This window comes from Lynx canadensis, chromosome C1 (genome assembly GCF_007474595.2).
Source record: "Lynx canadensis isolate LIC74 chromosome C1, mLynCan4.pri.v2, whole genome shotgun sequence".
Taxonomy (NCBI): domain Eukaryota; kingdom Metazoa; phylum Chordata; class Mammalia; order Carnivora; family Felidae; genus Lynx; species Lynx canadensis.
Genome location: NC_044310.1, coordinates 103,699,578 through 103,714,525, shown reverse-complemented (window position 1 = coordinate 103,714,525; position 14,948 = coordinate 103,699,578). Strand labels below are relative to the sequence as shown.

Below are 14,948 nucleotides of genomic sequence, written 5' to 3'. Positions count from 1 at the left end.
GTAAACATTCTCAGCTACAGTCTAGGACATAATTGACCTTCACTTGAATTACACGAGGGTACCTTTTTCTCCTCTTGGACTGCTTCATAGTGGCAGGCAGCTTTGGAACCCTGTGCTTGACTCGGGTCTGAAAAGTAGCTGCCAGGGAAGTGCTATTACTAACATCTAAAGGTGTTACTCAGAATTCTGAAACGTGGAGTATGCAGATGAATTGTAGATTAAATATATATATACACACACAGCAACTAAGTAGCCTCACAAAGCACTGATAAGGAAGAACACTTCTAATAACTGAGCCCAGGAAAAAATGAAAAGAGGAGAAGAAAACACATATGTAACAGTGAAGCATGGGTTATGGGATATTTTATAAACTACTTGAACGAAAGGTACCATGTTCCTTCATGTGAAAAAGTTTACACCATTGGTTTATCATCAAAAAACGTGCTTTGGGGTGCCTGGGTGGCTCAGTCAGTTACGTGTCCAACTTCGGCTCAGGTCATGATCTCACAGTTCGTGGGTTCAAGCCCCACGTCGGGCTCTGTGCTGACAGCTCAGAGCCTGGAGCCTGCTCCGGATTCTGTGTCTCCCTCTCTCTCTGTTCCTCCCCCGCTCATGGTCTTGTCTCTCTCTCTCTCCTTCAAAAATAAATAAAAACATTAAAAACAAAAACAAAAACATGTGCTTTGAATTGTTTCTCAAGGACTGGAGCTCATTTTGCTCTGGTTCATTTTCATTTTATCCAGCATCTAGCTACCAGGAGCATGTCCAGCTGAGACGGATGGCTGGGGGTAGCATGCAGTCTGTCACTAGGATCCTAGCCCAGCTAAATGGTCCTCACAGGGACTAAGAGCATGACTCTGGGCTTACTATCAAAGTGCTAATCAACTAGAATCATTGGCTATATATGTGTGTGTGTGTGTGTGTGTGTATACATATATATATACATATATATATATATATTTTTTAAATATACTCTTCTATTAATAAAGACAGAAAACATAAATTGGGACAAGAGTGTTTAATGATAGTGGTATCATAAAACAGGTAGAAAGAGAATTAAAACTGCACAGGTTACACTTACCATCTTTAGCTCAAAGTCCACATTAATTGATAAAGATAAATTTTTTACAGCAGACATAATTTCACTTCTAACGTGGAACGCTAATTAGTAGTTAATTTTCTACTAGAGGAATCAAAGGTGAGTTTTGGATTTGAAGATCTCATTATATATCACAGAGAGAAGTATCTAATTTTTGGTGGGGAGAAACTGGTGAGGAGCAGTCAGCTACAGAAAAGCAGAAGACGAACTATAGAAATAATCGGCATCTAAGTCAGTAATAAGTACCAGCCATCACTTACGGTTTTATGCCCTTTACAAATTTGCTATAAGAATATGTCAAAAAACAATGGAGAATGGGAAGAACAAAAACAGACTTAATTCTTACATCAAATTGGATCCCCAGATAATTCACAGTGATCTCAATGCCTCTTGTGACAGGATCAGTTTTCCCAACCCGGTCAAAAACGATATTAATCGTTGCCTGTAAAGACACAGACCTTTATATATTAGAGCATCTCAATAATCACTATTTCAAAAAGTGACTCAAAATAATGAATTAATCAATATAACATCCTACAGGTAGATGTTCCATCCTACCTATCCTATAGGTAGATGTTCTTAAAAATTCAATTCTACTCTCAATCTAAATCACATATAAAACATCTATTATAGTTATTCACATATAGGCAAACAAAAGTCCTTATGTACCCTATCTTTTCTGTAAAGAATAAAGAGAAAAAAAGGCTATGGCATATGGCATGTATACCTTCGGTTAACAGAAGTCAGAAAGGTAACATTCTGGTGATACAGTTAGAGTGAAATCAAGGAATTCCAGGGTCATTCCCTCTGGTTATTTTCTGAATGCTCTAAGAGCAATCACTAAAATAATGAAAAGAGAGTTACAGCTGACAAGGCAATAAGAGATCAGATGGAATTATGAAAAATATCCAATTAATCCAAAAGAAGGCAGAAAAAAAGAAAAAATGGAAAAAAGAACAGATGGGACAAATAAAAAACATAATAACAACATGGCTGTTTTCAACCCAACCATATTAATAATTGCATTAAATGTAAATGGTCTAAACCAGGGTTGGTAAACTCTGACACTGTACTGATAGTAGCCACAGATGATACGTAGATGAATGGCCTTGGCTGTCTTTCCAGTAAAACTTTATTTACAAAGGCAGGTGGTGGTTGGATTTGATCTGTGAGCTATAGATGGCTGACTCCTGGTCTAAACATGCCAATTAAATGGCAGAGACTGTAAGACTGGATAAAAAAGCAAGACCCAACTGTATGTTGTTTATAAAAATCCACTTTAAATATAAATATACAAATAGGTTAAAAGTAAAAGAATGGAAGAAGATATACTAACACTAATAAAGAGAAAGAGAAGTCTGTATTAATATCAAAGTAGATTTCATAGCAGAAAATACTGCCAGGGATTAAAAGGGTCATTTCAATAAGGGGTTCAAAATGACCCAGAAGGTGCATGTACCAAATAACAGAGCTTTAAAATACGTGAAGCAGAGGTGTCAGGAAGATGGTAGAGTAGGATACTGAGCTCACTGTGTCTCAAACACATCAAGATAACAGCTATATCTGTGCAACTAACTCTACTCTGAAAACCACCGGAAGATTGGCAGAACAGACCATCCATAGTTAAGTGTTGGGAGGCCACATTGAAAAGGGTAGGAGGGGCTGAGACACGGTTGGGAACCAACCCCCACCCGTCTGTGAGACTAACCACAAACAGGAGGGACACCACAAGCACAGAGGAGAGGATCAGACCCCACCCTAGGCACCCCAGGCAGTGGGATGAGGAATTCCGGTAACATGTGGCTTTGAAAACCAGTGGGGCTTAACTTGGGGAGCTTGTAAAATCAGCAGGGCTAAACTCCAGGTACTTTAAAAATTAGCAAGGCCTAACTCTGGAAGAGCCAGAGGGCAACAGGAAACGAAGTCCCTGCCCTTGAAGAGCTAGAATAAATAACTTGGCCTGAGAGACAGCAAAGAAGCAGCAGTTTGAAAAGTGCCCAGGGTATATGTGAAGAATATTCATTTATTAATCTCAGTATGTGCTGGAGGTGCAGGGAGACTTCAAGAACAAAACTGCTGGGCACCATTTCTCTGCTCCTCCCCCAGCCTAGATAGCCAGACACCTGTGGGCACCAGGGCTAATACTCCCTACCTATCTCGCTAGCACCAAGTGCCCTGGCCCCATGTTCACCTGGGGACCTGCCTGCCTCGGCAGGTGGCCCTCTAGCACAGCTCCTGCCCTACTACAAGCAGCCTTAGCAGGGACCAGCACCACTCCAGAGGGACTGCTGTCTTGGGGAAGGGGAGAGATTACATCAGTGTGCCCATAGTTCCAGCAGCTGAGCCTCTTAGTTGGCTGTGCAGGGACCAAACCCTGCCCAGTGTGCCCAGAGCAGGCAGAGCAGGTCACTGCAGCCATCTGGGCTGAAGGCAAATGCACTCAGCCACAGCAGTAGGGTGCATGTTTCCCACAGAGGAGACACCCTTGGAGCACCTGGTTTTGGTGACCAGGGACACTGCACTACAGGGCCCCACCGGGTCTCTTCTACACAAGGCCATTACTATCAAGACCAGGAGTCACAGCTGGCCCCCAATACACAGAAACAAACAGAGAGCTAGATAAAATGAGGAGACAGAGGAATATGTCCCAAATGAAAGCACAGGACAAAATCATAGTAAAAGAGCTAATCAAACTGAGAAAGGCAATATACCTAGATAAAGAACTCAAAGCAATGGTCATAAAGATACTCATTGGACTTGAGAAAAAGTGGATGAACTCAAGGAGAACTTCAACAAAAACATAAAAAAGAACTAGAGATGAAGAATGCAATGACTAAAATTAAAAAAAGCACACTAGAGGGAAGGGCAGATTAGAGGATGCAGAATGGATCAGCAATCTGGAAGACAGGGTAATGGAAAGCAACAAAGCTAAACAGCAAAAAGGAAAAAAAAGGAATAAAAAATGAGAAAAAGTTAAAGGAACTCAGCAACTCCATCAAGTGTAATAACATTCGTATTATAGGGATCCCAGAAGGAGAAGAGAGAGAGAGAAGGGGGCAGAAAATGTCTTTGAAGAAATAACAGCTAAAAACTTGTCTAATCTGGGGAACGAAACAGACATCCGAATCCAGAAAGCACAGAGAGCCCCTAACAAGATTAACCCAAAGAGGTCCACACCAAGATGTTAATAATGAAAATAGCAGGAAGTAATGATAAAGAGAGAATTTTAAAAGCAGCAAGAGGGGTGCCTGGGTGGCTCAGTCAGTTGAGCGTCCGACTTCGGCTCAGGTCATGATCTCACAGTTCATGGGTTCGAGCCCCGCGTTGGGCTCTGTGCTGACAGCTCAGAGCCCAGAGCCTGCTTCCGATTCTGTGTCACCCTCTCTCTCTGCCCCTCCCCCACTCACACTCTGTCTTTCTCTCCTTCAAAAATAAATAAACATTAAAAAAAAATTTAAAAAAAAGCAGCAAGAGAAAAATAAAACCAGTTACTACAGAAGGGGAACCCTACAAAGCTATTAGTTGATTTTTCACCAGAAACTTTGTAGGCCAGAAAGCAGTGGCATGATACATTCAAAGTACTGGAAGGAAGACCTGGAACCAAGAATACTCTACAAGCAAGATTATCATTCAGAATAAAAAAAGATACAAAAAATCTCCCAGACAAAAGTTCAAGGATGAAATCACCACTAAATAAGCCTTACAAGAAATGTCAAAGGGAATTCTTTGAGTGGAAAGAAAAGGCCATAATTAGGAGAAAATTATGAAAGGAAAAACTTTCACAGGTAAAAGCAAACATATAATAGACAGTAGAGGGGCGCCTGGGTGGCTCAGTTGGTTGAGTGTCCAACTCTTGATCTCAGCTCACACCATGATCTCACGTTCATGGGACTGACCCCTGCATTGGGCTCTGAGCTGACAATGAAAGCTTGCTTGGGATTCTCTCTCCCCCATTGCCACCCCCCCACCCCCCCGCTTCTCCCCTGCCCGTGTGCACTCTCAAAATAAATAAATAAACTTAAAAAAATTATACACATAATTGATTAATCACTTGTAAAGCCAGTATGGAGCAAAAGTAATAAAATCAATTATCTCTACAAAAACCAGTCAAGGAATACACAAAATAAAGAGATGTAAAATATGACATCATCTACATAAAATGTGGAGAGGGAATAAAAATGTACTTTTAGAGTGTGTGTGAACTTAAGCTTGATCTTAAGTTTGATCAACTTTACAGACTGCTATACACCTAAGATGTTATATATAAACCTAATGCCAATCATAAATCAAAATCCTACAATAGATACATAAAGTAAAAAGAAAGGAATCCAAGCATAACACTAAAGAAAACCAACAAAACACAAGGGAAGAGAGTAACAGAAGAAGAAAGGAGCAGAGTACTACAAAAACAACCAGAAACAATGAACAAAATGGCAAGAAGTACATAAGCATCTATCTATCTATCTATCTATCTATCTATCTATCTTTATTTAGAGACAGACAGACAGACACAGACAGTGCATGCTCATAGCATGCACATGAGTGGGGGGAGAAGGGCAGAAGAAGAGAGAGAGAGAATCTTAAGCAGGCTCCATTCTCAGCGTGGAGCCCGATATGGGCTTGATCCCATAACCCTGGGATCATGACCTGAGCTGAAATCAAGTGACATTCAACCAACTGAGCCACTCAGGCGCCCCTCAATAATTACTTTGAATGTAAATGGTCTAAATTCTCTAATCAAAAGACAGAGGGTGACTGAATGGATAAAGAAACAAGACCCATCTATATGCTCCGTTAAGAGGCTCACTTCAGACCTAAAGACACATACAGACTGAACATGAAGGGCTGGAAAAAATGCACCATGCAAAAGGTAGAAATAAAAGGTAGAGTAGCAATACTTACATTAGATAAAGTAGACTTTAAAACAAAGACTATAGCAAGAGACAAAGAAAGCCACTACGTAATCATAAAGGGGTCAATCAAATAAGAGTATATAACAACTAAATATCTATGACCTCAACACAGGAGTACCTAAATACATAAATAATAACAGACAACTAACACTCCACCTATATCAATGTAGATTATCCAGACAGAAATCAATAAGGAAACAGTGGCTTTGAACAACATATTAGACCAAATGGACTTAAAAAAGATATACAGAAAATCCCATCCAAAAAACCATTGAATACACATTCTTTTCAAGTACCCATTGAACAGTCCCCAGGATAGATAACATGTTAGGCCACAAACAATCTCAATAAATTTAAGAAGACTAGATCATATCATGCATCTTTTCCAACCACAATGATATGAAACTAAAAATTGATCACAAGAAAAAAATCTAAAAAGAATACCAATACATGGAGGCTAAATAGCATGCTCCTACACAATGAATGGGTCAACCAAGGAATCAAGGAGGAAATAAAAAAGAATACAAGGAGACAAATGAAAATGAAAACACGATGGTTCCAAGTCTTTGAGATGCAGTAAAGAAAGCCATTCTAAGAGGGAATTTCATAGCAATACAAAACTAACTCAAGAAACAAAAAAATCTCAAATAATCTAACCTCACACCTAAAAGAGCTAGACTTTGAAAGAACAAAGCCCAAAGCTAGCAGAAGGAAGGAAGCAATAAAGATTAGAGCAGAAATAAATGAAATAGAGGGAAAAAAAAAAACCCACACAAAACCAAAACCCCACAAATCCAATGAAACCAGAACCTGTTTCTTTGAAAAGATCAACAAAATTGATAAACCTTTAGCCAGACTCATCAAGAGAGAAGACTCAAACTCAGAAATAAAGGAGGAGAAATAACCATTGACACGACAGAAATACAAAGGATTAGAAGAGACTATAATGGGGGTGCCTGGGTGGCTCAGTTGGTTGAGCCACCGACTTCGGCTCGGGTCCTGATCTCACAGCTCGTGAGTTTGAGCCCCGCATCGGGCTCTGTGCTGACAGCCTGGAGCCTGGAGTCTGCTTTGGATTCTGTCTCCCTCTCTCTCTGCCCCTAACCCACTCGCATTCTGTCTCTGTCTCTCTCAAAAATAAAGAAGCATTAAAAAATTTTTTTTAGAAAGAAGAGACTATAATGAAAAACTATGCCAAAAAACTGGACAACCTAGAAGAAATGGATAAATTCCTAGAAACATATAATCCTCCAAAACTGAATCAGGAAGAAAGAGAAAATCTAAACAGAGCAATTAGTAGCAATGAAATTCAATCAGTAATAATAATAAAACAACAACAACAACAGAAGCCCAGGATCAGATTGTCCCACAGGTGAATTCTACCAAACATTTAACAAAGACTTAACACCAAAGAGGCGAAAGACCTACACTGTGAAAACTATAAAGCACTGATGAAAAAAAGTGAAGATGAATCAAATGGAAAGATATTCCATGCTTGTTGTACACCTTAAACTAATGTAACATTATCTACAGAAAGAAAGAAAGAGACTTAATACCTATTCTTCTCAAACGATTTCAAAAAATAGAAGAGGAGGGAAACTTCTAAATTCACTCTATGAGGCCAGCATTTAAAATCCCTGATACCAAGACCAGACAGACACTACAAAAACAAACAAAAAAGCTACGGGCCAATATATTTTTTTTTTTTTGAGACAGAGAGAGACAGAGCATGAACAGGGGAGGGTCAGAGAGAGAGAGACACACAGAATCTGAAACAGGCTCCAGGCTCTGAGCTGTCAGCACAGAGCTTGACGCGGGGCTTGAACTCACTGACCACGAGATTATGACCTGAGCCGAAGTCGGCCACTTAACCGACTGAGCCACCCAGGCGCCCCTACAGGCCAATATTTCTGATCTACATATATACAAAATTCCTTAACAAATTTTAGCAGACTGAATTCAGTAATACTCTTAAAAAAAAATGTCCACCATGATCAAGAAGAATTTATTCCAGGAATACCAGGGTGATCCAGTATTTACAAATCAAACATGATAAACCAAATCAACAAAATAAAGGATAAAAACCATATGCTCATCTCAATAGATGCAGAAAAAGCATTTGAGAAAATACAACATCCATTCATGATAAAGTGGTTTTAGAGGGAACAAAGTGGGGTTAGAGGAACAAACGTCAGCATAATAAAGGCCATATATGAAAAATGTACACCTAACACCATACTCAATGGTGAAACACAGAGCTTTTCCTCTAAGACTGGGAAGAAGACAAGGATGTCCACTTTCACCACTTTTATTCAACATTAATATTGAAGTCCTAGTTCCAGCAGTCAGATAAGAAAAAGAAATAGAAAGCATTCAGAATAAGGAAGACGTTAAACTGACTGCAGATGACATAATAATATATACAGAAACCCTCAGAGACGCCACCAAAAACTATTAGAACTTATAAATAAATTCAGTAAAGTTGCAGGTACAAAATTAATATACAGAAATTGGTTGCATTCCTATACACTAATAATGAAGTACCAGAAAGAAAAATTAAGAAAACAATCCTATTTACAACTGCACCAAAAAAGATGATCTACGAATAAACTTAAACAAGGAGATAAAGACCTGTACTCTGAAAACTATAAAATATTGATGAAAGAAATTGAAGGCAACAAAAACAAATGGAAAGTTATTCTGTGCTCAAGGACTGAAAGAATCAGCATTATTAAAACGTCCATGCTACCCATAGCAATCTACAGATTCAAGCAATCCCTGTCTAAGTACCAACTGTATTTTTCACAGAACTAGAACGAATAATCCTAACATCTGTATGGAACCACGGAACACCCTGAACAGCCAAAGCAATCGTGAAAAAGAACAACGCTGGAGGTCTCACAATCCTGGAGTTCAAGATATGCTACTAAACTGTAGTAATCAAAACAGTATGGTAATGGCACATAAACAGACAGCTAGATCAACAGAACTAAATAGAGAGCTGAGAAACAAACCCATGCTTATATGGTCAATTAATCTATGACAAAGGAGGCAAGAATATACAGTGGAGAAAAGACTGTCTCTTCAATAAATGGTGTTGGGAAAACTGGACAGCTATATGCAAAAGAATGAAACTGGACCACTTTCCTATACTACATACAAAAATAAACTAAAAGTGGATTACGTATCTAAATGTGAGATCTGAAACCGTAAAACTCCTAGAAGAAAACATAGGCAGTAATTACTCTGACACTGACCATAGCAACATTTTTGTAAATATGTCTTGCAAGGCAAGCGAAACAAAAACAAACATTAACTACTAGGACTACACCAAAGTAAGAAGCTTTTGCACCGTGAAAGAAATCATTAACTAAACGAAAAGGCAACCTACTGAATGGGAAAACGTATTTGCAAATGATGTATCTGATAAGGGATTAATATCCAAAATATATAAAGAACTTATACAACTCAACACCCCAAACACAATCCAATTAAAAAGTGGGCAGAGGAACTAAAGAGGTATTTTTCCAAAGAAGACAAAGAGATGGCCCGCAAACACTTGAAAAGATGTTCAACATCACTAGTCATCAGGGAACTGCAAATCAAAACCACAATAAGACATCACCTTACACCTGCCAGAATGCCTAGAATAAAAAAGACAAGAAATAACAAGTGTTGGTGAGGATGTAAAGTAAAAGGAACCCTTATGCAGTGTTGGTGGGAACGTTAATTGGTATAGCCACTGTGGAAAACAGTATGGAGGTTTTTCAAAAAATTAAAAATAAAAATACCATATGATCCAGTAATCCTGCTACTGGGTATTTACAGAAAGAGTATGAAAATGCTAATTCGAAAAACTATAGGCACCCCTATATTTACTGCAGCATTATTTACAACAGCGGAGATATAGAAGCAACCCAAGTGCCCATCAATAGATGAATGGATAAAAAAGATATGATGTATTTATACAATGGAATATTACTCAGCCACAAAAAAGAATATGGTCTAGCCATTTGCAACAACGTGGATGGTCCTAGAGGGTATGATGCTAAGTGAAATAAGTCAGACAAGGAAAGAAAGAACACCTGATTTTACTTACATGCAGAATCTTAAAATAAATGAACAAAGAAATAAACAGACTCTTAAATACATATAACAAACTGGCGGTTGCCAGAAGGTAGGTAAGTAAAGGAATGTGTGAAATGGATAAAGGGGATTAAGAGGCACAATTTCTTAGTTATAAAATAAATAAGTCACGGAGATGCAATGCACAGCATAGAGAATATGGTCTATAATATTGTATAACATCGTATGGTGACAGACGGTGACCACACTTATAGTGGTGAGCACTCAGCAATGTATTGAATTGTTGAATCAAATATATTGTACACCTGAAACATTGTATGTTAATTATAAGTAAAAAAAAAAAGAACGCACAAAGCACAGAGAACTAAAAAGAGAAATAGACAAATCCATAACAATGGTTTGAAATGTCATCACCTCCTCTCAATAACTGAGAAGATAGAAAAATCGGCAAGGATATAGAAAACTAACAATACTACCAACCAACTTGATCTAATTGAGATTTATACAACATTCTAACCAGCAAGAGCAAAATACACATTCTACTCAAGTGCACATGGGATGGATATTAGCCATGGTTGAAAATATTCTGGGCAGAAAACAAGTCTCAATAAATTTGAAGAGATCAAATTTAAGACAAATCAAAGTACGTTCTCAGATCACATGGTTTAAACTTGAAATCAATTACAGGATGATATTCCTCTGATCACCAAATATTGGATAACATACTTCTAAATAACCCATGAGTCAAGGAAAAGGAATTATACATATTTTGAACTGAATGAAATAAAAATACAACACACATCTGAAATGCTACATTTTGAATCAATGTAATATACTATACCAGCCAACTAAAAAGAAAAAATATCATATGGTCCTCTCAATAGATGCAGAAAAAGCATTTGACAAAATCAAACACGTGTTCATGATTAAAAACACTCAAGAAACTATGAATAGAAGGGACTTCCTCAACCTGATAAAGGGCATCTAGGAAAAGCCAACAGCTAACACCATACTTCATGGCATAAGACTGGATGCTTTCCCCCTAAGATGAAGAACAAGATTAGGATGACTGCTCTTACCACTTGTTTAATTTTGTACTTTGGTGTGATATGGCTGAAGGAGAAGAAAGATGAGATAGAATGGGATGGGATGGGATGGGACGGGAGGGAAGGGAAGGGGAGGGGAGGGAGGGGAAGGGTAGGGAAGGGAAGGGAATGGAGGGGAGGGGAGAGGAAGGGGAGGGGAGGGGAAGGGGAGGGGAGTAGAAGGGGAAGGGAAGGGAAGGGAAGGGAAGGGAAGGGAAGGGAAGGGAAGGGAAGGGAAGAAAAGAAATAAAAGCCATCCAGAAAAGAAACAAGGGAGCAAAACTGTATTTGCAGAGAACAGATTGTCTATGTAGAAAAAATCCTATGAAATCTACAAAAAACTTTAAAAATAAGCGGGTTTAGCAAGGTTGCAGGATATGAAATCAACAGACAAGAATCAACTGTAAATACATAATTATACTAGATACAATTGTGTATCTAGTAACACTCAGAAACTGAAATTATAAAAACATTCCCATTTATAATAGCATCAAAAATATATTTGAGATAAATCTGAAAAATGTAAAAGATCTATACACTAAAAACTATAAACAATGCTGAGTGAAACTACAGAAGATCTAAATAAATGGTTACACCGTGTTCATGAATTGTAAGACTCAATATTAAGTCAAAATTAAGTCAAATTGATCTGAAGATCCAATGGCATTCTAATACATATTTCAGCAGGTATTTTTGTATTCAGCAGTAATTAAAAACTGATTCTAAAATTCATATGGAAATGCAAAGGGCACAGAATGGCCAAAACAAATTTTAAAAAAGGAGAAAAAAAGAGTATTATTTATTTCAAGACTTATTAACATATATATCAATAGGAAAAAACAAATAGAAAAAATATATGGTCAATTAATTTTTGACAAAATTGCAAAGTCAATTCAATGGAGAAAGGATAATCTTTTCCACAAATGGTGCTACAACAAGTAGATATCGATGCGAAAAAAATGAACTTGGATCCACACTCCAACATCATATGAGAAAATTAATACCAGATGGATCATGGACCTAAATGTAAAAACCTCAAACTATAAAATGTATAGAATAAGACAAGAAAAATATCTTTGTGACCTTGGGTTAGGCCAAGATTTCTTAGATACAACACCAAAAGCATAACCCATAACAGAAAACAAAAGATACAGCAGACTTCATCGAAATTAAGAACTTCAATTCTTTGAAAGATACTACTAAGAGAATGACAAGCCAAGCCAGTGACTGGGAGAGAATATGTGAAAATCACATTTGATAAAGGGTTTCCAGAATGCAGTGAAAAAATATGCAAAACCCAATAAAAAAGAAGCCTAATTTAAAAGATGGCAAATAGTTACCCCACCCTCTCACATATACAGGTGGCAAATCAACACATGAAAAAGTTGTTCAACATCATTAGGCATTAGGAAAATACAAATTAAACAATTCAATGCCACCTCATACCTATTAGAATGTCTAAAAGACTGACTACAAAGTGTCAGCACGGATGTGGAGTAAACGAAATTCTCAAACACTGCAGGTGGGAATGTAATAGGGTACAACCTCTTTGGAAAAGTTTGGCCATTTCATACATTTGCCATGTGACCTAGCCTAAGTGTTTCCTCATAACAGGAAAGAGAGCACATGTCCACATACAAACTTGTACACAGATGTTCATAGCAGCTTTATTTGTAACATCCCCAAAGTGGAAACAAATACCCATCAGCAGGTGAACAGATAAACAGACTGTGGTACAATAACACAACGGAATACTACTCAGCAATGAGAAGGAATAAACTATTGACCACACGATAACATGAATGAAACATAAAGTAATTATGCTGAGTAAAAGCTGCCAGACAGAAAAAGGGTACATAATTTAAGACTCTATATACATAAAATTCTAGAAAATATAAGTGGTTACCTGGGGACACATGAGAGAGACATTACAAGGGGTACAAGGAAGATTTTGGAAGTGATGGATGGGTATGTTCTCTCCAAAGTGTGGTGATAGTTGTTGGACAGGTGTCTACATAGGTCAAAACTTACCCAACTATACCCTTTAAATATGTGCAGTTTACTGAATGTCAATTACACCTCCATAAAGCTGTTAAAAATGATATGCTCCTCTAAAGGCTATGTCTTGGGAAAAACTTTTTAGTAGCTTAGTTAATTGAACATACTATCTTCATTTATCTTCTCCACTGAATGAATCAGGATTTAAAAAGGTCCTCTGAATAGGCATTGACATCAATTTATTATAACATTAGATCCATTAAAATCCAGAATCTTCCATTTATCTATACTGATCAAAATTAACAAGCTGACAAAGCTCCTCTTTGTGCAAACACAGCCCCAGTAGGAAAGTCACCAAAACAGAAAGTCCAATCAGCCTTTTCTGTAATCACACTGAAATCCACGAATACCTACAGATGAGACACAAAATGAATGTACACAAAATGCACATAAAGAATATGGCATTGAGAGTGCCACATAAGATGAATTTATCTGTAGACATAATGTTTTGGAATTTACTTTGTATTTAATTTTTTTAGGTATATACAGATGATTAAAAAGGAGAAGTAGTTTCTGTTCTGAGCTGAAGGTAGGGATTGTATTACATAGATATACTCATGGGTAATATGGAAAGCAGAGTGTAAAATAAAAAAAACCTTTGTATTCCTTTCATGTAGTTTATAAACTAAGACCTTACTAATGATTTCTGACTGAAGAAAAATACAATTCCTCTTTTCTATGTGACATAAAAATGAGATGTGGGGGGAGGGGCACCTGGGTGTGGCTCAGTCCCTTAAGCATCCAACTCTTGATTTCGGCTCAGGTCATGATCTCATGGTCCATGAGATTGCACCCTGCTTCGAGCTCAGAATTGACAACGTGGAGGCTGTTGAGGATTCTCTCTCCCTCCCTCTCTGCCCCTCCCCTGCTCATTCTCCCTCCCTCTCTCTCAAAATAAATAAACATTAAATTAAAAAAAATTTTTTTTAATGTTTATTTATTTTTGAGAGAGAACGTGCACAAGCATGAGAGGGGTAGAGAGACAGGGAGACCCAGAATCTGAAGGAGGCTCCAGCCTCTGAGCTGTCAGCACAGAGCTCAACGTGGGGCTCAAACCTATGAACCATGAAATCATGACCTGAGCAGAAGTTGGACGCTTAACTGGCCGAGCCACCCACGCATCCCAAACATTAAAAAAATTTTTTTAAAAAGAAAAGGGGGAGAGTCAGGCTCGGGGATGTGAAAGATATCATTCTCTGTTGACTCCTTTGGATTTAGAATTTACAAACCTACTTTTCTCTCTGCCATTACCAGGGAAAATAACCTAAACCCTGACAGTTAAAACTAATATACTTACCATGAAAATTTTCCAAACACAGTAAATAGAGAAAAAGTAACCCAGAAAATTGAAGTATTTTCCCTTAAATGTTTTGGAATATTCTATTCTCTCCTGAGGGAAAACAAATACAGAACATGGTTAGTCTCAGCAAAATGTAAACTTTATACTCAGCTAAAACATTCCTGCCTCTATGAATCACTGTTTTGCCAGAGCGAAAAACCCACACATGGCTTCATAATATTAATACTAGTGGGAAACATTTATTGAATGCTTACTTTAAGCACCAAACTGGGATAAACACCTTACATACATTATCTCCTTTAATTTTTATAACAACTCTTCTATGTTCTATTATCTTAATCTTACACAGGAGAAAACTGAGGCTTACAGGGTGGGGGGGGGGGGGGTGTTAGATAACTTGCCCAAGG

The 14,948-nt window shown here is 37.8% G+C and overlaps 1 protein-coding gene across 1 annotated transcript in view; it reads right to left on the bottom strand.

Annotated features, from left to right (window-relative positions):
- Positions 1-14,948, bottom strand: part of LOC115520397 (Golgi pH regulator) — a 61,723-nt gene that overhangs the window by 3,289 nt on the left and 43,486 nt on the right. Inside the window, exons 10-11 of the mRNA XM_030324717.2 lie at positions 14,539-14,631; positions 1,446-1,541 (exon numbers count right to left, since the gene is read on the bottom strand). Coding sequence (XP_030180577.1) covers positions 1,446-1,541; positions 14,539-14,631 — 189 coding nt within the window. The remainder of the gene's footprint in view (positions 1-1,445; positions 1,542-14,538; positions 14,632-14,948) is intronic.